General features: G+C 39.9%; 1 protein-coding gene across 1 annotated transcript in view; it reads right to left on the bottom strand.

Annotated features, from left to right (window-relative positions):
• Positions 1-23,437, bottom strand: part of COPA (COPI coat complex subunit alpha) — a 50,695-nt gene that overhangs the window by 4,292 nt on the left and 22,966 nt on the right. The window contains exons 11-25 of the mRNA XM_061183215.1: positions 15,647-15,797; positions 14,646-14,712; positions 13,627-13,702; positions 11,649-11,731; positions 10,685-10,824; positions 10,035-10,120; positions 9,781-9,919; positions 4,632-4,794; positions 4,383-4,529; positions 3,432-3,621; positions 3,214-3,309; positions 1,967-2,055; positions 1,650-1,773; positions 332-421; positions 42-151 (exon numbers count right to left, since the gene is read on the bottom strand). Coding sequence (XP_061039198.1) covers positions 42-151; positions 332-421; positions 1,650-1,773; positions 1,967-2,055; positions 3,214-3,309; positions 3,432-3,621; positions 4,383-4,529; positions 4,632-4,794; positions 9,781-9,919; positions 10,035-10,120; positions 10,685-10,824; positions 11,649-11,731; positions 13,627-13,702; positions 14,646-14,712; positions 15,647-15,797 — 1,751 coding nt within the window. The remainder of the gene's footprint in view (positions 1-41; positions 152-331; positions 422-1,649; positions 1,774-1,966; positions 2,056-3,213; positions 3,310-3,431; positions 3,622-4,382; positions 4,530-4,631; positions 4,795-9,780; positions 9,920-10,034; positions 10,121-10,684; positions 10,825-11,648; positions 11,732-13,626; positions 13,703-14,645; positions 14,713-15,646; positions 15,798-23,437) is intronic.

The following is a 23,437-nucleotide window of genomic DNA, read 5'->3' as shown; positions in this document are numbered from 1 at the left end:
AGAAATGGAGAAAACCTTACGAGGGTGAAAATTCCACATACCAGCTCAGGAGGGAGCTCCAGATCTTCTTCCACATCCCAGCCACCTCCTTCTTCCTGTCCCTTGCCAAGAGCATCATCCCCCAAACCTTCTGTAGCCTCCACAAACCCATCTGTAAGGAAAATCCAGGCTCAACAGAGATTCTCAAAGTGACACAATTTTAGCCAAAGGAAAGAAAGACACTGGGATCCTTGTTGGTCCTATGGTCTAGCACCCTGCAGAACTGCCCCACAACCCAGTCCCACTCCAGGGAGCCCATCTGCCCAGAACACTCCTAGAAGAACATTCATACCTTCGTCCAGCTGCAGCTCCGCATCCTCTCCCCAGCCCTCAGTACCAACAGTGTCAATGTCAATGTCAGCAGCCAGTGCTCCTCCCTTCCCTACAGAGGGAAGGAACAGAAAGGAGCTGGTTACAGCCAGCTAAGTCTGAGATACGGCCTCCTCTGCAGGCAAATTGTTGCATCCTTACAGAAGCAGGTGCCAATGTTCTGTCCACTTACTGTTTTTGTTTATTTTTGTGATATCTATATTATGCCAACCTGGTTAGCACAGGTTTCACAGAGAGAGGTGATAGAAGAGAGATGAAAACAACTGGCCTTCCTGCTACCAAAAACTGCCTCAAACAATTTCTTACTAACCAGCCTTTGATGCCAACTCTTGGCATTTCTTGCTGAGATCTTTGCTAAGTTACCACCACTACAGTGTGTACAGGGCATGAGGACAAACGCTAGATGAGAGGATATGGAAGAAAGAGCAGGACTGGGCACGAAATGCCCAAGGGTCTATTTAGGCTCTCAGCTGGGAGAAACAAACTAGTAGACATAGCCGAGAAAACAGGAGTGTAAGGGTAGGAGTGGTAGTGGGTATACCCACATGATAGAATTGAGGTAGCTGAGTTTGTACCTTAAGATTGTATGTTATGAATGATAAAACACAGAATGGAGAGTATGACTACATCTATGGTAAAACCTAAGAAAATACACCAAAATGTTAACAGTGGTTGTTAGAGCCATGGACTAAGAAACATCTCTCTTTTTTCCCTCCTAGTTTCCAAATTTTAATGATGTCATAATGCTTTTTTTTTTTTTTAAAGATCAAATTTATAGAGAGAATGTTTTGCTTATCTCTTTTAAATTTTATTTATTTATTTATTTATGGCTGTGTTGGGTCTTCGTTTCTGTGCGAGGGCTTTCTCCAGTTGTGGCAAGTGGGGGCCACTCTTCAACGCAGTGCGCGGGCCTCTCACTATCGTGGCCTCTCTTGTTGCGGAGCACAGGCTCCAGACGCGCAGGCTCAGTAATTGTGGCTCACGGGCCCAGCTGCTCCGCGGCATGTGGGATCTTCCGGGACCAGGGCTTGAACCCGTGTGCCCTGCATTGGCAGGCGGATTCTTAACCACTGCGCCACCAGGGAAGCCCCGTCATAATGCTTTTATTTAGTTTTTAAAAGACTGTACCGTAACTCTAACTGGCATCTCAGTGTTGCCATGAAGCATCACACAGAAAAAAGGACAGATGAAAAGGACAGAATAGTTAATGGTACTCTCTAGGACAGCTTTTCACAAAACAAGCACACAACAAAAATGCTATAGAAGAAGTGGGCACTTACCCTTGCTGGCAATGGAGCCTTCAAAGAACCCTTTGGACACAGTCAATAAGGGCCAATTGGTATCCAATGGCATGATAGGTGCAGGTGGCTGAAGCAGCTTGGCATTAGGGTCAATGTCTGGGATCTGAAAGATAGAAGGTTAAAAGCAAACAGCTCTCAGGAACCATCTAGGGAAGGTTATGGAGCCTCCTTTGATCTCATTTGTTTCTCTGCCTCTCCTGGTAACCAGGTGGGGAGTGACATTTGTAGGTTTAAGTAGTCCCAAGATCTCAGAGTTAATCCTGTAATCAGAGATACTTATGTAAATAAAAACTCACTGCCTCCTTCTCTGGGTCAAATGTCTCCTTCAGGCTCTCAGCTTCTTCATCTAAACCATGGGTAGCAGCTGTGAGATAGGCCAGTGACTCTGTTAAGAAAACAGACTTTGTGGTATAGGTACATTTCCAAGTGAACACTGGTGTCCTGATGTCTGACTCCTGGTCAAGTCCCTGCATAATCCCCTTCCCTTCAGTGTGGGCTGGATCTATTGACTTGCTTCTAATGAACAGTATGTGGGAGAAGTGATGGGATATCACTTCTGAGATTAGGATACAAAGACTATGGCTTCCATCTTGGGTGCCCTCATTTGCTCTAAGGGAAACCAACTGCCATACTGTGAACTGCCCTATGGAAAAGACTACAGAGCAGAAAACTGAGGTCTCCCAGCCAATAGCCAGTGAGGACCTGAGGACTGTCCACAGCCACAGAGCGAATGTAGGAGTGGATCCTCCCCTACTTGAGCCTTGAGATATCTGCAGCCTTGGCCAACACCTTGACTGCAGCCTCATGAGAGACACTGAGCCAGAGGCACCCAGGTAAGTCATGCTGCAAACTGAGATAATCAACATTTGTTGTTTTAAACTACTAAGTTTTGGGTAATTTGTTATATAGCAATAAATAACTAAAACAGTTGTTTATCCTTAAGATCTATCATCAGTGTTAACAAGAACCTTGGACTCATCCCTGTCTCCTCTCTCTCACATCCCCCCAACCAGTCCCCTTCGACAAATCATGTTGGTTCTACCTTTAAAATATATGCCGAATCTGACCATTGCTCACCCATTCACAGCTAGCACCTTGGTCCAAACCACATCTTTCACCTTTCTTATTCCCTAAGGTATCTCAAGTGCTAGTATAATGCTTGGTATATACTGGGTTCTCAAAAAACATCCCTTAAATATAAAATGAATAAATAAATGGGTGAAACCTCCAGATTTGAAGTAAAAGAATAAAACTCTAATGGCATTCAACCAACCACATTTACTATGGTATCTGCACCAGGACCTTTTAAAACCCATTTCCACCAAGATATTAACTATTTTCCTAAGAGTGCCTAGCCAAACTATATTTTCTGGCTGTCCCTCCATTTGGCTTTGAAGAAAGTCTTTGAGCATGGTAGGAGCATGCAGTCTCTTTTGAAAAAATGTGCAATGAAGGGAAACCCCTCACTACTACACATGAATAACTCACCATAAAGAGCAAATACTTCCTAAGGCCCCAAAGGAAGTGAGTCCTGTATACTTACTTTGCCCACAGTTCTTCAGGATCCGTACCCGCTCTGACACGTCTCCCAGGTAGAGGGCATTCTGATAATGGCCACTCATGTCCTTTCGGATCTCAGCTGCACCAAGTCAATAAGAGACACCAAGTTAGGTCTTCTCTCTCAAGTTCTCTCTTGCCTCTATTTGCCTTCTTCCTTCCCCCAAGGACCCCTTTTCCCATCCTTAGTTTCTGGGGTCTCACCAATTTTCATCATCTTGCGAAGTTTCTCTAGATTGCCAGTGATAAGGTACAAGAAGGAAAGTTTGTCAAAGTTTTTGGTGCGCTGATAACACATTTCCACAATCTGGTGGTTCCCCTGTAGTAAGGCCACTTCTCCCAGCTTTTCCCAGCAATTCTTGTCATCCAGTGCTTTGGCTGCTTCCAGAGCAATCTAAAGAATCCCCAGAATTAGAGTTAACAGGTTGGAGGTTATTGTGACTCAAAACCAGGGACTACAGTCAAAATGTCTGTCTCTAAGTAAACCTCCCAAGGAACTCTTTATACTTTCAATCCTCCTAGCTTTGTTTTCAATCTAATACTACTGAAAATTCAATCAACAAATAAGATCCCTTAGGATCCATGGATAGAAGAATCACATCACATTATCTTCCTCCTCAGAAATTTACTTTTACAACAAAATCATCTTCTAGCAGTTGCTGATTCCATAAGGCCAATTCTTGTTTAGCTATCATATTTCCCATTTGCCAGGTTTGAAGATCCACAGGGGCTCCTCAGAAGAAATAAGAAGGAAGTTCAGAACTGGAAAGTCAATTTTCCTTAGGCTTCTCCCCATTTAAAAATAATGCCTATAGACTCTAGGCCTCAACATTTAATAAGTATTCCTTCATCTAAGCTGCCAGTTAGCAAGTCAAATGTCAAGGAAGTAATGAAATTTTTCAAATTCTATGCTATCTTGGTTCTGTTCTAAAAGTTACTGAATTCAGACTAACTCAGAGCGACAACAATAGAAATGCTGGGGCAGAAGCATGGGCAAACAGCAACAGGAAGATGGCTCAATCTAACAACTAAAAAAATTCTAAATTCCATTATATTGGCTGAAGAAGCAAGCCCAGAACAATGTCTTCCCAATGCCACCCTAACCCTCTCACCTCCTCTACAACAATATGGGTCTTATAACCATACTTCTCTCACCTCAATGTTTCCACACTCCAGTGCCAGACTAAAGCGAGTTTTCTCATCCTTGACGAAATGCAGTGCCACTTCAGGATATCCCTTCTTCTGGAGATACGCAATGATAGACTGGCCTACAAGTTTGGCGTTCCTTACCATGTGTAGTACCTAGGCATTTGGGGTGGGTTAGGGCAGGAAATAGAGATCACTTATAAGAGAAAAGGAGTGCTGCCCTTCTCAATACTCCTAATATGCTTCCTCATTTCATACCTCATCATATTTTCTGTTGATCAGGGCCAGCTTGAACTTGAACTCAGTTGGATCAATGGTGAGCACCCGAGGACGACACTCTCTATCTAGGCAATATACATTGTTGCCCTTCACCCGTGTGACATAGATAGGTAAATCCAGAGTCCGGATGATCCCATAGTCCCTAAGAATAAGAGTTAGAGAGCACAACTTTAAGCAAGTGTAGGAGTAAATCCAGCCTGTAAAGAAATAAAACAAGCCTAGGACCCAGCCTTTTATCTTCTCATTACCCTTTTGTCAAGTGCCATTTGAACAATAGTATAGATGGGAAGTGATTCAAAAAAGAGCAGAACTAAATGCCAAATTTACTTATTTTATTCTCTTGTATGAAGTGGGAAAAGATGGGGCAGATGGTATGATTTCTCTTTATAAGCTAGTACTCTAGGATCTAACAGACACAGCTATCAGAACCAGACCTAAAAGTTAAATCTTAAGTTCTGATATATAATCACTAGGCCACTATGAACAGTTAAATCCTTCCTTATAAGCTATAAGTGAAAGTGGAAGAGAGGTAGATGTGAAGACTTCTGACGTACAAAGAAATGATGCAAAGCACATAATATTTTAAACTGAACAAAAATTAAAAGTTTACAGATTAAAACTTGTGGCTATAGCTAACACAATACTTGATGGATAATTTATAGTGTTAAGTGCATATACTTACTATATTAGAAGAAAGACTGAAAATTAATAAGGTCTACATGCTTAATATTAGGAGAAAGACTAAAAATTAGTAAGCATCCAACTCAAAAATTTTATGGTTCTTTTTAAAGTTAAAACAAAGAGTGTACTTAGAAGGAAAAAATAAAGTCAATAGTAGAAATTAAGAAATAGAAAACAAAAGTACAATAGAGAAGTTCAATAAACGCAAAAGCTGGGTAAAACTGATAAACCTCTCATGAAGCTAATTAAGAAAAAAAGGATGGGGACTTCCCTGGTGGCACAGTGGTTAAGAATCTGCCTGCCAATGCAGGGGACACGGGTTTGAGCCCTGGTCCAGGAAGATCCCACATGCCGCGGAGCAACTAAGCCCGTGTGCCACAGCTACTGAGCCTGTGCTCTAGAGCCCGCAAGCCACAACTACTGAGCTCACGCACTGCAACTACTGAAGCCCGCGTGCCTAGAGCCCGTGCTCTGCAACAAGAGAAGCCACTGCAATGAGAAGCCCGTGCACCGCAACCAAGAGTAGCCCCGCTCGCCGCAACTAGAGAAAGCCCGCGTGCAGCAACGAAGACCCAACACAGCCAAAAGTAAATAAACAAAATAAATAAGTTTATTAAAAAAAAAAGAAAAAAAGGATGAAATGGCAATAATAGGGATGCAAAAAGGGATACCACTATAGATCTTGCAGAATGAGGATATGCATAAATGTTTTTAAATGATCAAATTCCCAGAAGAGTAAAATTTACCAAAATTGACTAAAAAGAAATAGAAAACCCCTATAGTCCTGTAACTATTACATAAAATTAACTGAATCATATTTTTAAATCCTTCTATAAGTACCAGGCCTGAATGACTCCACCAGCAAATTCTACTTACCATTCAAGGAAGAATTAATTCCAATCTTATACAAACTCAATGAGAGAACAGATGAATAAAGTATATTATTTTGCTTATTTTATGAAATTAGCACTACCTCAATACCAAAACCTGACAAGGACAGAAAGGAAAATGGAAATCACAGGGCAATCTCACACACATATATACACAAAGATGCAAAATCCTAAACAAAATATTAGCAGACTGAAACTAGCAATATTTGAAGAGGGTAAAACATCATGACCAAGTTAGATTTGTATCAGGAATACAATGTTGGTCTAACATTTAAAAAAAAAATCAATTTAATTCACTACATTAATCAACAAAAGGAGAAAAACTGCATGACTACCTCAATATATGCAGAAAAGTGGTCTAAAAAAATTCAATATTCATTTGAGATATAGCAAAGAAATTCCTCAGTAGATAAAAAGTATTTATAAAAAATCTACAGCAAGCTTACATAATGCCAATACACTGAAACGTCACCCTGTAAATTGGGAACAAGACAAGAAAGTTTGCTATCACCATGTTTATTCAGCACTGTGCTGGAGATCTTGGTCAGTGCAGGAAGACAAGAAAAATACATAAAGGAATAAGTGCCGGAAAGAAGAAACAGAAGTGTCATTACCTACAGATGCTATGAGTATTTGAAAAGAAAATATAAATAAATTAATAGAATTAATAAGAGTCTAGCAAGGTCTCTGAAATAAAGTTAATTTAAAACTTAGTTGTAGTTCTAAATATCAGGAAAAATTAGAAAATTGAATTTTTAAATGGATACTATCCATTTACAAATAGCATTAAAAACTATCAAGTGCCTAAGAATAAATCTAACCAAAGAAAATGCAAAATCTCTATGGATAAAATTATAAAGCTTTATTGAAAGATGTTTCAGAAGCCCTAAATAAATGAAAAGCTACTATATCATGTTCACAAATTAGGAAACTTAATATTGTAAAGATAACAATTACACCCAAAATCCCCAAATCACATACAGATTCACAATCCCAATTGAAATCACAATAGGGTTTTTTGCTTTTGTTTTTTGGGGTTTTTTTTGGCCATGCCGTGAGGCTTGCAAGATCTTAGTTCCCGGGACTTCTCTCGTGGCGCAGTGGTTAAGAATCCCCCTGCCAATGAAGGGGACACGGGTTTGAGCCCTGGTCTGGGAAGATCCCACATGCCATGGAGCAACTAAGTCTGTGTGCCACAACTACTGAGCCCATGTGCCACAACTAGTGAAGTCCGGGTGCCTAGAGCCTGTGCTCCGCAACAAGAGAAGCCACCGCAATGAGAAGCCCATGCACTGCAACGAAGAGTAGTGCCCCCCTCACTGCAACTAGAGAAAGCCCACACGCAGCAACGAAGACCCAACACAGACAAAAATTAATTAATTAATTTTTTAAAAAAGAGAGAAAAATCAACTTTCTAAAAAAAAAAAGATCTTCGTTCCCCGACCAGGGCCCGGGAACTCCCGTTTGTCTTTTTTTTTTTTGGCATGGAATTTCACAAGGTAATCTAAATTTTATACTTTTTCAAGACAAAAAATTACTTGAAAATATGCCTTTTCAAGGCAAAACTAATTTGAAAATAGCCTAATAACTTAAAAAAAAGTAAAACAAAGTGGGTAAGATTTGTGGAACTGCTTTACCAGATGTAAAGACTTACAAGACTATAATACTTAAGACAGTGTAGAATTCGATTAGAGATAGACCACAAAAAACAGATCCTTGGGACTTCACTGGTGGCGCAGTAGTTAAGAATCTGCCTGCCAATGCAGGGGACACGGGTTCAGTCCCTGGTCCGGGAAGATCCCACATGCTGCAGAGCAACTAAGCCCATGTGCCACAACTACTGAGCCTGCACTCTAGAGTCCGCGTGCCACAACAACTGAAGCCCGCGTGCCTAGAGCCTGTGCTCCGCAACAAGAGAAGCCACCACAATGAGAAGTCCACGCACCGCAACGAAGAGTAGCCCCCGCTCACTGCAACTAGAGAAAGCCCACGTGCAGCAACAAAGACCCAATGCAGCCAAAAATAAAAAAATGAAAACAAAAAACAAAAAACAGATCCTTGCATTTTTGTAAACGTGATTCATATATCACAAAGATGGCTCTGCAGAACTATGGGGAAAGGCTGGTTTTTTCAATACATGATGCTGGTACAAAACTGAGTGTCCTTATGGAAAAAGTAAAGCTGAGCCCACAACACCTCACACCATACAAAAAAATCAACTTCAGGTAGATTATAGACCTAGATATAAAAGGCAAAACTATAAAGTTTTCATAAGAAAATATAAAAGAATGCCTCTATGATCTTGGAGTCAACAAAGATTTCTTAAACAGGATACAAAACCTGATATCCATAAAGAATAAGATTCATAAATTCAACTACATTAAACTAAGAACTTCTGTTCATTAACGGATATCAAAAGAGAATCAAAAGACATACTATAGAATGGGAGGAGATAATATTTGCAACACATAGCCCTGACAAAGGACTGATATTCAAATATATAAAGAACTCCTATAACAAAAGAATAAGGATAACTCATTTAGATAAAGGATAAAAGACTTGAACAGAATTCATAGAAGAGGAAATCCTGATGGATGGCTAAATAAAAAGTTGTCCAATCTCCTGGGGAATCAGAGAATAGCAAAGTGAAATTACAAGATACATCGCACATCTACCAGACAAAAATGAGTCTGACAAAGGCAAGTGCTGGCCAGCGTGACAAGCAAAGAAACTTTTATACAACGCTGGTGGGCATGCAAATTGGTAAAACCACTCTTTCACATTACCTAGCAAATGTGAAGATAAGCACACTCTATGACCTAGCAATTCTGCTCTAGAGAGAAATGTATGTGCATATGAACCAGAATACATGGAAGAATGTTTAAAAGAACATCATTTATAATAGACAAAACCTAGAAATCACCCAACTATCCCTCTAGAATAGAACTGATAAACTGTGGCATATTTATATAATAGAATATTATACAACAACAAAAACAAATAATCTAGAGCTACAACATGGATGAATCTTACAAACAGTATATTGAGCAAAATAAGCAAAATATGAAATAATATATTCAGCATGATTTAATTTACATGAAGTTCAAAACCAGGCAAAGTTAAATCATTATTTTAAGACACATACTGGGTGGTAAAATTGCAAAGAAAAGCAAGAAAGAAATTATCATAAAAGTCAGAATAATGTTATCTTTGAGGAAGAGAGAGGGTTGTGATCAGTAGGGACCACATGGCAAAGGGCTTCTGGGGTGTCAGAAATGTTCTATTTCTTGACTTGGGTGGCAGTTACACAGATGTTCATTATGTATCTATTTGCTATTTCATATATTTATAACCTATGTAATTTTCTATATTTGTGTCATATTTCACAATTTTAAAAGAGTTGAAAAAAGAATGTTTTGATGCTCCTAGCACATATATGCCAGACAAAGCTGTTCCACGAAGACAGTTCAAGGAGGACTTCAGTATGTCTCCTGAGACAGGACAGTGATTTTAAGAAGCCACTTTCTCCCACTCTGTATCTCAGATAATCAACTTACCCAGTGGTGACAGCATATTTGATGTGGTTGCTTGTGGTATAGATAAATACCCCACTCTCATCCCAGGCCCCACTCTTGACACGAATGTTCTCATGAATGTTACATAGAGCCTCCAGTTTGCGGTTACAGATCACAATGGCTGTAAGAGGCAAAGGACATGAGTGCTCTGCTGGACAGGGTGAGTGAAGTAGACTGGCAGGGATGGGGAGGGAGGGACTGGTCTCTAAATCAGGGTGGACATAATGAAGACTTACCATGTTTGGCCAGTAGTGCTACATGGGACATGTCTGCTGACCAGATAACATATTTCACCTTGGAAATCTTCACAGATGCCAGAGTCCTGGGATAGAGAGAGAAGGGCAAATGTGAGTGGACCTGATTCCCTTATTCCAGGTTATGACCTACCTCCTTTTCATCTCCAAATTAATGTAAACTGAAATTTCTTAAAATAATACCAAATAAACATTTTCTGTATTACAGTTCAGTGACTTAAACATTTGGCTCACATTGTATACTTCCCTCTTCCTCAACTCCCTGCCCCTCATTCCCATGTATTATTAGGGACTTGTGTATGTCTGTTTTCACCAATGGACTATAAGCTCCTTTAAGTACAGGAACTATGTTATTCATTTCTGTGTCCCTATTATTCTAAGTCCCAAGAGCATTCTTTGTTCAGATAAATGCTCTGAAAACAAATAAGTCCCTTGTTGTAATGCTAGTGTGTATGTACAGGATGGAGAGTGATCACAGAGGAAAAAAAGTGGTTAGAAAGAGTCTTGGAGTTACAGCACAAGAAGTGGCTAAGCCACAGGTCAAACTCACTTGGGGGAAGAAAAGCTCCCACTAAAGATTTCCACTCTCCCCCACTATATGCCTGTCTGCTTAGGGGCATCTGACATGTTACCGCTTCTGCTGTACGTCAAAGAGCGTGATGGATTCTGCATCTCGAAGCAGGAGGTTGCCTGTGCCAGCATAAAAAATCTCATCACAGTTGGGCACCTGTACCTTTTTGGTGATCTCATTCTTCAGATTCTTGATCAGAAGCTGAAATGAGTATAAAAGGTGGGGTTAAGAGGAATACATGTAAGATGATGTCAGCTGACAATGTCCCTCAGCAATTATTCCTTAGTTTCAATAAACAAAGTATTTTTGTTTTCTGTCTGTCCAGGTCAATCACCACTCTACGTAGACCACTCCAACTAAGATCCTCTCCAAGGGTCTTGATAGCTTTTTTTTTTCCAATTGAAATATCCTGAGAAGTCCAACTAAAATCTGAATTCCTCGGTCAACCAGAGAGAGAATACAGCACTTCTGAGGCTTAAATTTTTGTTAAATATTTTCTTGAGAGAGCTTTGCTTAACTTTTTTAGGACCCATTACATTTTAAGTACCATCAGAGGTAGTAGGATAAGGAAGAGGATCTACTCCTTATCTAGCTCACCTATTTCATTTTTTTGGTGGGGGGCGGGGTGGGGGCTTGCCACGTGGCTTGCAGGATCTTAGTTCCCAGACCAGGGATCGAACCCGGGCCCCAGCAGTGAAAGCGCCAAGTCCTAACCACTGGACCGTCAGGGACTTCCCAGCTCACCTATTTCAAATTTGATGTTTTTCGGCTCCTGTGTTATCAAGAGTGACTTTAGCTTGGTTCTTAAGCCCAGAGCCAAAGTGATCATCCACCCAATCAAATCAATTTTAAGGCCTTTTTTTCCCAAGGGGTTTGGGGTAGAGCTAAGGAGAAAGCAGCTAATACACGAGGACCACAGCTGCCCGGGGGAGAGTAAGGGGAAAAAAAATGCTCTTTATTCTGCAATACACAGGCCACTGCCACCACACTCTCCAAATTAATTTCCCTTTTTAGTCTTAACTCACCGAATGCATCCGATCTAGGACAGCAAACCGATTGCGAGCAACCCAAACAGCTGTCAGGCCTGAGGATCGTTTCCCTTCAGGAGCTGAGAAGAACAAAACCAAAGGGCAGGAGCATGTAGTAAGCTACTGGCAGGTGACAGAGTCAGGTGCCATGAAGCTGCCAGTCTTGCTGGCTGCCATGTTGGCTTTGCCAGTTCAGCTGCTTCCTAACTTATTCAGCCATAACCTGAGGCTATTGTCAGTGACTTTTCCCCACCAGTCCCCTCCAAACTCCAACCTCCACCCCTGCCAAGCCTCTTTTCTCTAGGCCAAGTGACTGCATTTCAGCCAACACCATATACTGGCAGAAGGACCGCCCCCATCTTGGGAGACAGCACATTCCATCAAGCTAACGAGCAGGGCCTCGCTGGCCAAGCTGCAGCACAAAGCAAGCAGCCTGTGAGTGTCTTGGACCTCCTATCTCAACAAGCTGGAGTAGAGACAGAGCCCCCTCTCCAGGACGCAGCTGCTCTGCTGCTTTTAACATGCAAATGCAGACCTCCTAGTAGAGTAGGGTGGGACAGAGCGCTCCTAACTAAATCCCCGCAGCTCTATGCTAGGCAGTATTTAGCACCAAGCTGATGCTCCATAAATGTCAATCAATCACGCAACAAAGTTACAACGTGTTTCTCAGTTCCCAAACACTTCACTGGCTGATTAGAATTCCGAATGGGCACTCCACACTCTGGGAAACTTCAAAGGAGATACACAGAAGGATGCGCGGAAATATTTTTTTATCTATTAGTATCAGCAGGAAACTGGACAATACGTGCTGGCCAGCCTTGCCAGGCCACCCCCTGACAACCAGGGGTGTCAGGCAATTTACAAAATTAATTATTATCACAACCAACACTCCCATTTTCCAGGGGCCGAAGAACCACACTATTCAAGCCTTTGCTCTTTCTCTTCCTCTGTGTTGTACCTTTATTCCTTTAATAATTATTATCTCCCTCAAAAAATGGAGAAGGTAAAATAAAAGTGGTTATAAGACAAAACCAAAATATTTTAGACTCTATTAATTGTAAACAGATGGGGAAAAGAAGCAAGGGGATGGGTAAGCAGGACCAAATAAAAAAAATTGGTCAGAAATGGCTTGACTGATTAATTTATAGGGGAGACTTTGATTTATGGATATCAAAGACCTACAGGTTTTCTCTCTTCTCACCATGACCACACTTATAGGAGAGTGATGATATTAGCAGCAATAATGACACAGTGGCACCCACAATAGGACAGAGCTAGCAAAATATTTCTCAGAATCTGCTGATTCGGTCTAAAATATCATGAAAGTATGGTACTAAGAGTGGGGACCTGAGGAACAAACCTCTGACCTAGAAACCAACTGGAGGAAGTACACTAAAAGGAGCATAAGTGAGACTCACATCTATTCTGAGAATGTTTTGTCAGCAAGTTCTAGCAGAAAGGACTAAAAAGGGACGTTGGTGATGGAAGAGGCAGGCAGGGGTCTCAGCTGGATCCGGGATCCCTGGTGGGGTGAGGGGCTGTTAACAGCCTCATCTTTCTGACATGCAAAAGGAAGCAAATCGGATCTGGATATGGATGGGAGAGCATAAATCCCTAGTCCCAGGATGAGACACTGCAAGATTGGAACCACGTTTTTAAATAAATGAAACTACCAGGGTGAAAGTCACATCAGCTGACAATAAACCAGGATAACATGCTGTGCTGAAAGAGAAAATGGAGAGTTTCTAATAACCAAATTATAAAATATATATATCTAGCTGGAGTAATAAAATGGAGGAGGAACATGAATATTTCACATCACGGTTGCCTCTGATGCAATTGTCAGCAGCACCTGCCAACAGACATGAGTGATGTGGCCATGGCCTGGGGACGGAATGTGAAAAACTTGAAGAGGAGTGATGATTTGGGTGAGGAGAGCTAGGAGCAGAGTCGGGTATACAAAGCGAATGCCTACCATCAGGATTCTGGGAGTCGGCATCCTTGGGGATGGTGTACAAGTCATAGGTACTATTCTCTAAATTACTGGCTCTCTGTAGAGGAAAGGGAGGAATTGTTAGTAAGACCACCCAAGATACCAGTTTACTCTGACATAGAAAACAGGACCATTATACAGACAGCAACCTGAAACTATACTTTTCACACCTTTCACTCAGAAGGCATTTGAACGTTTCTACAGCTAAAAATTATAGGGCTCGTTGCCAAAGAATTCAGCATTCATGTCACCTTATTTTTCTTTTATCTTCCAAAGATGTAGATATCTTTTGAATGAAAGCAAGGACTGCTCTCTATTCCACAAATTAACAGACTAAGACCCCAATATTCCAGTGCCCCACCTGAGTATATTCATCAACTTAAAAGTCTGTTTGAAGGTAAAAAAAAGACATCAAAGAAAAAACATTAAAGGAAAGTGCCAGGAGGAAAATATGGGACTGTTAGATATTGAAGAAGAACTGGGATCAGACACCAGAAGTCATATCGGGAAAGACAGGTTTTCATTCTTCTGACTTGGCAATGAAGGCACTAAAATTAGAATGTCATTTCTTTCTTTTTTTTTTTTTAATTGTATGGCAAGAAATAAGGAGGGCTACTTGATGACCCCAAAGGTAACACCACTGAAAGGAACTCCTCTCAAAATCAGCTCTACTATTTTCACCCAAATGGAGGGAATCAAGATAAGCATCTCCTTTGAATAGGATATAGTCCCAAACATTCTTTCAAATTACTTTCAGTGATTTGGGTGATTCATCCAGATGCTCCATTAAGTTTAGAAGTTGTTAGCCTTATGAAAGATGTAAGTACACAAACCCTTAACATGTTTATGACAGCTGAAGCCTACCTGGTTTGAGCCTCTGTTTACTGTTTCAGCTCTCTCAAAATGACCATTAAATAGTTTCTAAGAAGCCATTAGAGATCCTCTAAGGGCATGAGAAAGAGAGCTATGGGAAATGAGGAGATCCTAGGAGGTTTACTTACTGTACACAGTAGGACTGCATTTTCTGCTGGATTGTACGACATGTTGAACACTGGAAACTTGGAACCACTAGAGATATATATACAAAAAACAGAGAAATTAGTAAAAAGACATAATGACAATAGGGAAAAAGGAATTACTACTACACCTCCTACTTACCTCATCTTTACAGATACATTTATCATTTTTATAATCCGGAATAAAAATAAATGAATGTTGCATCTATTTCTTCCTTCCTTTAAGGCTTAGGGACTCCCCTATTTCAGCTTTGAGCACAGAGTTTTAAAAAAGCACACCTAGTACAAGTCTACTTATTCAACAGAAGGTATAGTTAGCACTCACTGTAGTGAGTGGGATTGATTCTTCTTGGGTACAAATTCCTACACATAATTGCAGTGGATACCACAGAGTAACATGATGTGATTTGTCTCTGGCTAGTTTCTCCTGTCCCTTGGAGTGATAACATAAACCCATTTTTTTATTGTAGTAACGCTGGAGGGTGGTTATCAAACCCTTATGCCAAAGCCTGCCACCATGAATGTTTCAGCATGCTGATACATCTGGCTTTCCAAGAGGATAGTTCCTTTTGCCAGGCACCCTAGATATTATCATATCTTCAGAGTTAAGAGTTTCCAGAGACATATATTCTGGTTTAGAGCTGCATGCATTTTGCTGAAAAGCAAAGGGAGAGGTATAGAAAAGAAATGCTAAATAAAGGCAAAGAGGCCTGTCACCAAGCTGGGCTACTCTCAACCAGGAAACTTTCCCTGGTTTTCAAGACACCTGGTAAACTTGGCAGTATGATTTCCTTTCCACAGCGTCTCTAGCATTGTCAACAGGGAAGCCCCCATTGGCCTCATGGCCACCACCATGCTCCTGGGGATTCTACCTGTGACAGGAGATGAGATCCAAAACGTTGTTAAAAGAACAGACTCCAGTTTGTGAGTATTGTTTCATGGTAACAGATGAGACAGTTTGGAGGGAAGAAACAAGTCTGATTTACCTCCGCAACTGCATCACAGCTACATCTTTGGAGCTGTTGAAATCCAACTGACGTAAGAATCGGTCCTTGACATAATGAAGCATATTGCCATGAACAGCATAGGCTGGCCGTTCCCGTTCCAATTTAAATACAATCATGCCACCATCATGGCCTGGGCCACAGGGAAAAAGGAGGAAAGAATTAGCTGTAGGCAAGAAAGAAAACTGGAAACAGGAGATACACAAAGATGACGACTGTATATGAATGCTAAAAACAAAGTTAAGACACCTAAATGCATTCTTTATTTGCCTAAATTGTCACAATTCTTGGAATCTTTATTCAAGTAAACACCTGTAAATCCTTTACCAATACTCACTCTATCATACTGCCACATTAGACAAACCATCCTCTGTGTTCTCCTAACTGTTGTACAAACCTCCGTCACAGCACGTACCATTCTGCACTGTAATTGTTTAGGTATATCATCCCCAGTATACACTGAGCTCCCTGAAAACAGAAATTACAATAATTTCCATCCTTCCCCAGTCACTATCAAATAACAAACATAAAAAGTAAGTGCTGAACAAATGGATGCTAGTTTAAAAAGCCTTTCTGGTTCTGTTTTTTAAAAATGTTTTGCTTTTCCCTACTAACATTATCCATCACTCAGAAAAACCTTCAATCTTTGTCCTCCTAGTATACACTCCACACATAAATCAGATCATGTCACTTCCCCACCCAACACCTTCCAATGGCTTTCCATTCTTTCAGAATCAAGTCTTAAATTCTAATGGCCTACAAGGCAATGCCCAATCTGGCTTGGTCTTACCTCCTACTATTTAGCCTCTTACTGTGCTCCAACTGGCCACTTTGATGTTCCTCAAACATGTTAAACATTTCTCATATCACGGTCTTTGCATTTGCTGTTCCCACTGTCAATGTATTTATCATTCCCCTTCACTTTCCTGAACACCCAGTATAAAGCAGCAGTCCCCACATTCATCCCTCTCTACCCACTTACTTTTGCTTAACTCTCCTTTAAAGCAGTTTTCACCATACATTGTTTTATATATTTATTGTTTTATGGGTCTACCTCCCTTCACTACAAATAAAAGTTCCATGGCCTCAGGTGTAGCGCTTTCCAGGGACTGCCCCACGCCCACTCCAGCCCCAGGCACTCCACCAAGAGACCACACTCCCCAAGGACTATGCCTGCCCAGATGCACTCCAGCCCCAGCAAGCCTGTCAAAGCTGCCAGGTGCAAACAATCTACACAGGAAAGCTTTCACCCAAGGCCACTCCTTGGAGAGGTAGCCGTTTTGCTTAAATTCATAGATACAAAAAGCAAAAGTCAAACAAAAGGGAGACAGAGGAATATGTTCCAAAAGAAACAACAAAATAAACCCCCAGAAAAAACCCCTAATGAAACAGAGATAAGTAATTTATCTGATAAAGAGTTCAAAGAAACAGTCATAAGGATGCTCACCAAACTTGGGAGAAGAATGGAAGAATTCAGTGAGAACTTCAACAAAGACTTAGAAAATATAAGAAAGAACCAATCAAAAGTGAAGAATACAAAAACAGAAAAAATATGCTAGAGGGAATCAACAGCAGATTAGATGATATGGAAGAACACATGAGCAATCTGTAAGACAGAATAGTGGAAATCACCCAATTGTAACAGCAAAAAGAAAATTTTTTTTTAAATGAGGAGAGTTAAGGGACTTCTGGGACGACATCAAGCATACTAACTTTCACATTATAGGATTCCCAAAGGAGAAGAGCGAAAGGGACAGAAACCTTATTTGAATAAACAATGGCTGAAAACTTTCCTAACCTGAGGAAGGAAGTAGATATCCAGGTCCAAGAAGCACAGAGATTCCTAAATAAGATGAACCCAAAGAGATCCTCACCATGACATATTATAATTAAAATGGCAAGAGTTAAAGATAAGGAGAGAATCTTAACACATTATTGGCCAGGGGATTTTTGCAGAAACTGATGCCTGTGGCCAGCGAATTGTTATATAAGTGAATACTGAAACACCCGCGTTTGAGTATAACTATTAACAACTGTTTTTGCACTTAATGTACTTCTTTGAAACTTTGTACATGTCTAACTAAAGCATTCTAATATTTCATTAGAGTGTGATAGGCAGTACAGCAGGCACCTCTGTGCAAGGGAACAGAACATCTATTACAAATATATCGTGTTTCACTGTGCTTTCCCCTGAAAGAGCAGACTCTACACTTTCTGGCGGCATTTTTTTTTTTTTTAATTTTATTTATTTTTGGCTGCATTGGGTCTTCGTTGCTGCACACGGGCTTTCTCTAGTTGCGGCAAGTGGGGGCTACTCTTTGTTGCAGTGCGCAGGCTTCTCATTGAGGTGGCTTCTCGTTGCAGAGCACAGGCTCTAGGTGCTTGGGCTTCAGTAGTTGTGGCACGCAGGTTCAGTAGTTGTGGCTTGAGGGCTCTAGAGCGCAGGCTCAGTAGTTGTGGCGCACGGGCTTAGTTGCTCTGCATGTGGGATCTTCCCGGACCAGGGCTCAAACCCATGTCCCCTGCACTGGCAGGTAGATTCTTAACCACTGCGCCACCAGGGAAGCCCTATGGCATTTTTTTTTAGTCCTGTGGGTATTATTTCCTCTAGAACATGTTCTTTTATTTTACCTGATAGTTGACAAGGTGGATCTTTGTGGGGGGCTCTTTTAGAAACACAAGAAGGACCAGGTGCAGGACTACCACTATACTCACCAGAATGGTCAATTACCCATTCTCTAGCTACTGCTAACAAAAATTGCTTGTAAGTCATTTTATTCTGTGCATTAAGGCTACAATAAATTTTAAACACATTGAATAAACTGCAATTACTCAAATAGAAACCCACTTTCTTATACCATTTTCGAGTTTTCCAGAGGATATTGCAGTTTGCCAGGTATTGACTGGATCAATCAACTCCTTTCATACATTTATTATACTCTAATATACAAGTGGGCTTAGTCATCTGATGGCCAGTCCTCCTGTCTTCTTTTCCTGTAGATGCTATGGAGGCATAATGAATAGTTGTCACCATGCAGACTAGCCTTTTGTCTTTCCATATAAGAAAAATCACTTTTCCCGTCCATAAGAATGTCATTTCTCCCCTCTGTAGATTTTTAGGTTTCTCTTAATTGGTTTGGTAGACCATGATTCTCTCTTATAGTCCCACAAACTCTGGTTTTATTTTTCAACAATATTTCAGATGTGGACACACTGTTGTAATAATTGTCTTGGTAAATACAGTGCCATGAACCAAGATAAGGTTGTAGGACCAATAAAGTTGTTTCTTGCAGTTTCTATCCTTCACCCATGTAAATCTCAAGGTTGCATATATACCCAGTTTCACTTTCGTTAACCATCCTGACCAAACTTATTTTGTAAGTTTTCTGGGATTATAGGTTTTGAATCTGAGTCATCCTCTCCACTTTATCACTGCCTCATCAAGTGATAGCTCTTGTTTGGGTATATAGATCGATGGAAATTTTGGTAGAAAATAATCTAAAAGAGGTTTAACTTTTGAACCTCTGTCTGCAGGAAGTAGAGTTTCTGAGTTATTGTTAAAGTGAAGAAACGTCATTATTTTTTCGAACCTTCTTCTCGTCATAATCTTTGGCAAGATAGGTGTTTCAAGTAAGGGATCAGTCGACCAACATCCTTTCCAGTATGACTTTCTTATTTGTCCCATCAAAATTATTAATCCATGGAAGCAACCTAAACGCCCATCGACAGACGAGTGGATAAAGAAGATGTGGTACATATACACAATGGAATATTACTCAGCCATAAAAAGGAACTAAATTGGGTCATTTGTAGAGATGTGGATGGACCTAGAGACTGTCATACAGAGTGAAGTAAGTCAGAAGAGAAAAACAAATATCATATATTAATGCATATATGTGGAATCTAGAAAAATGGTACAGATGAACCAGTTTGCAAGGCAGAAATAGAGACACAGATGTAGAGAACAAACGTATGGACACCAAGAGGGGGAAAGTGGTGGGCGGGGGGGCGGTGGTAGGATGAATTGGGAGATTGGGATTGACATATATACACTAATATGTATAAAATAGATAACTAATAACCTACTGTATAAAAAAAAATAAAATTAAATTAAAAAAAAAATAAAGGAAGCTTCATACCTCTGAAAAAAAATATTAATCCAAGAAACTTCTTCATGTCACTATTGGTTACATCAGTCCATTTTAAAGTCTTATCATACTTTTTATATGCTTTTTCATTCTGTTGTGATACAAGTTTGTTTGAGAAGCAACCAACTCGAAAAAGTCGTTACCAAAAATTAATTCTGTTATTTCACTAACACTTTGCAGGTTATTACATTTAATAGTTACACCTGACACACCTGTAAAGTCTTCTAATTTTTGTGAAATGTTGTCTGCAATCCACTCTTCTGCAGCAGCAAGGGAGCATTCTCCAGCACCATGAGTTTCATTTTCACTTTCCATATCAGAATCAATCACTAAGTTTTTTTGTCTTTTTGTTGGTCGAACATTCACATTGTCTGAATCAGAACTATATTCTGAAGAACTATCATCTTCTGAGACACTAGTATATATGTCACTTGGACAATCAGAGAAAGTATCTGCATAAAATTCACCGAAAAATTCTTCTTCACTCAAAATCTCGCGATGCATCATTTTTGAAAATTTTATGGTAACAAACTTGTGTTTATAATATACACAAGGTTGGAACAAAAACCTAATGGAGCAAAATGCAAATGATAACGACATTCATAAGTTGTATAATGAACCCTTGATCAATTTTAAGCTCTAACAACTTTGTATGGTGATGTTAATTGTATCACTCTCTAAAAACGTATTGATACATCTCCAGTCAATAACATTCAGGTAACAAAAGATGTATTAATACATCTCTGGTCAATAATGTGTTAAAGGCAGCAAGAGAAAAACAACTAATCACATACAAGGAAAACCCCATAAGACTCTCAGCTGATTTTTCAGCAGAAACTTTATAGGCCAGAAAGGAATGGCAGGATACATATAAAATGCTGAGCGGAAAAGACTTACCACTTAGCATCTATCCAGCAAGGTTATCATTCAGAACTGAAGGAGAAAGAGTTTCTCAGACAAGCAAAAACTAAAAGAGTTCACTACTAAACCAGCCTTACATGAAATGTCAACGTCTCCTTTAAGCAGAAAAGAAAAGGCACCAACTAGAAATAAGAAAATATATGAGGGACTTCCCTGGTGGTGCAGTGGTTAAGAATCCACCTGCCAATGCAGGGGACACAGGTTCGAGCCCCGGTCCAGGAAGATCCCACATGCTGCAGAGCAACTAAGCCCGTGCGCCACAACTACTGAGCCCGCGCTCTAGAGCCAGCGAGCCACAACCACTGAGCCCATGTGCCACACCTACTGAAGCCCGCACACCTAGAGCCCATGTTCCACAACAAGAGAAGCCACTTAAATGAGCAGCTCACGTACCACAATGAAGAGTAGCCCCCACTCACCGCAACTAGAGAAAGCCCATGTGCAGCAACGAAGACCCAACATAGCCAAAAATAAATTTAAAAAACATTTAAAAAGATAAAAAAAAAAAGAAAATACATCAAAGGAAAAATCTCACTGATAAAAGCAAATACATAGTAAAGGCAGTGGATCAGCCACTTAAAAAGCTAGTATGAAAGTTAAAAGACCAGAGAACAGTTGACCCTTAAACAACATGGATCTTAACTGCACTGGTACACTTACACACAGTTCTCTTTCACTAAATATGTACAATAATACTACACAGTCCACTGTTGGTTGAATCTGCAGATACGGAACCACAGGTACAGAGAGTCAACTGTAAACTTATATGCACACTTTAGACTGCACAGAGGGTCAGTGTCCCTAACTTCCACGTTGTTAAAGGGTCAAGTGCAGTATAATCAACTATAATTACAAAAAATAGTTAAGGTATACACAAAATAAAGAGATATGAAATATGAAATAAAAAACATAAAATGGGGTACATGTAAAAATGTAGTGCTTTTAGAATGCCTTTGAACTTAAGTGACTATCAGCTTAAAATAGACAAATATATATATACAGTTCAATATTTATGAAATTCATGGTAACCACAAACAAAAACTTACAATGGATAGACAACAAATAAAGAGAAACAAATCCAAATGTAACACTAAAGGAATCCATCAAACCACAAGGGAAGAAACCAAGAGAACAAGACAAGAACAGAGAAGAACTACAAAAACAACCAGAAAAAAATTAACAAAATGTCAAAAAGCACATACCTATCAATAATTACTTTAAAGGTAAATGGAATAAATGCACCAACCAAAAGACTTACAGTGGCTGAATGGATAAAAAAAATGAGACCTATCTATATACTGCCTACAAGAGACTCAAGTCAGATCTAAAGATACACATAGACTGAAAGTGAAGGGATGGAAAAAGATATTTCATGCAAATGTAAAAGAAAAGAAAGCTAGGACGTTACTCATATCAGACAAAATAGACTTTAAAACAAAGATCATATCAAAAGGCAAAGAAGGGCATTACATAATGATAAAGGGGTCAATCCAACAAGAGAATATGACATTTGCAAACATTTATACAACCAACATAGGAGTACCTAAATATATAAAGCAAATATTAATAGAAATAAAGGGAGAAACTGACAATAACACAATAATACTAGGGGACATTACACCCTACTTACATCAATGGACAGATCATATCAACAAGGAAACACTGGCCTTAAACGACACATTAGACCAGATAGAATTAATAGATAGAGAACAGTCTATCCAAAAGTGGCAAAATACATTATTTTCAAGTGCATATTGAACATACTCCAGGACAGATCTCATGCTAGGCCACAAAACAAGGCTTGATAAATTTAAGACTGAAATAATTTCAAGTGCCTTTTTCGCCAAAAAATAGGAAACTAGAAATCAGCTACAAGAAGAAAACTAGAAAAAACACAAACATGTGGAGACTAAACAACATGCTACTAAACAACAAATGAGTCAACAAAGAAATCAAAGAGGAAATCAAAAATACCTGAAGACAAATGAAAATGGAAACACAAGTGTCCAACATCTATGGGACACAGCAAAAGCAGTTCTAAGAGGAAGTTCATAGTGATACAGGCCTACCCCAAGAAACAAGAAAAATCTCAAGCAATCTAAAAGTAGATTTAAAAAAAAACAAAATGAAGAACAAGCAAAGCTCAGTGAGTATAAGGAAGAAATGATAAAGATTAGAGCAGAAATAAATGAAATAGAGACTAAAAAAACAACACAAAATACAATGAAACTAAGCGTTGGTTCTTTGAAAGATAAAATCTACAAACTTTTAGCCAGACTCATTAAAAAAAAAAAAGAGAGGGCCTCCCTGGTGGCGCAGTGGTTGAGAATCCGCCTGCCAATGCAGGGGACACGGGTTCGAGCCCTGGTCTGGGACGATCCCACATGCCGCGGAGCAACTAGGCCCGTGAGCCACAATTACTGAGCCTGCGCGTCTGGAGCCTGTGCTCCGCAACAAGAGAGGCCACGATAGTGAGAGGCCCGCGCACCACGATGAAGAGTGGCCCCCACTTGCCACAACTAGAGAAAGCCCTCGCACAGAAACGAAGACCCAACACAGCCATAAATAAATTAATTAATTAATTAAAAAAAAAAAAAAGAGGTGTGGAATTTAAAAAAAAAAAAAAAGAGAGAGCCCAAATAAAATCAGAAATGAAAGAGGAGAAATTACAACTGACAGCACAGAAATACAAAGGACTGATTAT

Source organism: Eubalaena glacialis, chromosome 3, assembly GCF_028564815.1.
Source record: "Eubalaena glacialis isolate mEubGla1 chromosome 3, mEubGla1.1.hap2.+ XY, whole genome shotgun sequence".
Taxonomy (NCBI): Eukaryota; Metazoa; Chordata; class Mammalia; order Artiodactyla; family Balaenidae; genus Eubalaena; species Eubalaena glacialis.
This window is presented reverse-complemented; position numbering and strand designations above follow the sequence as displayed.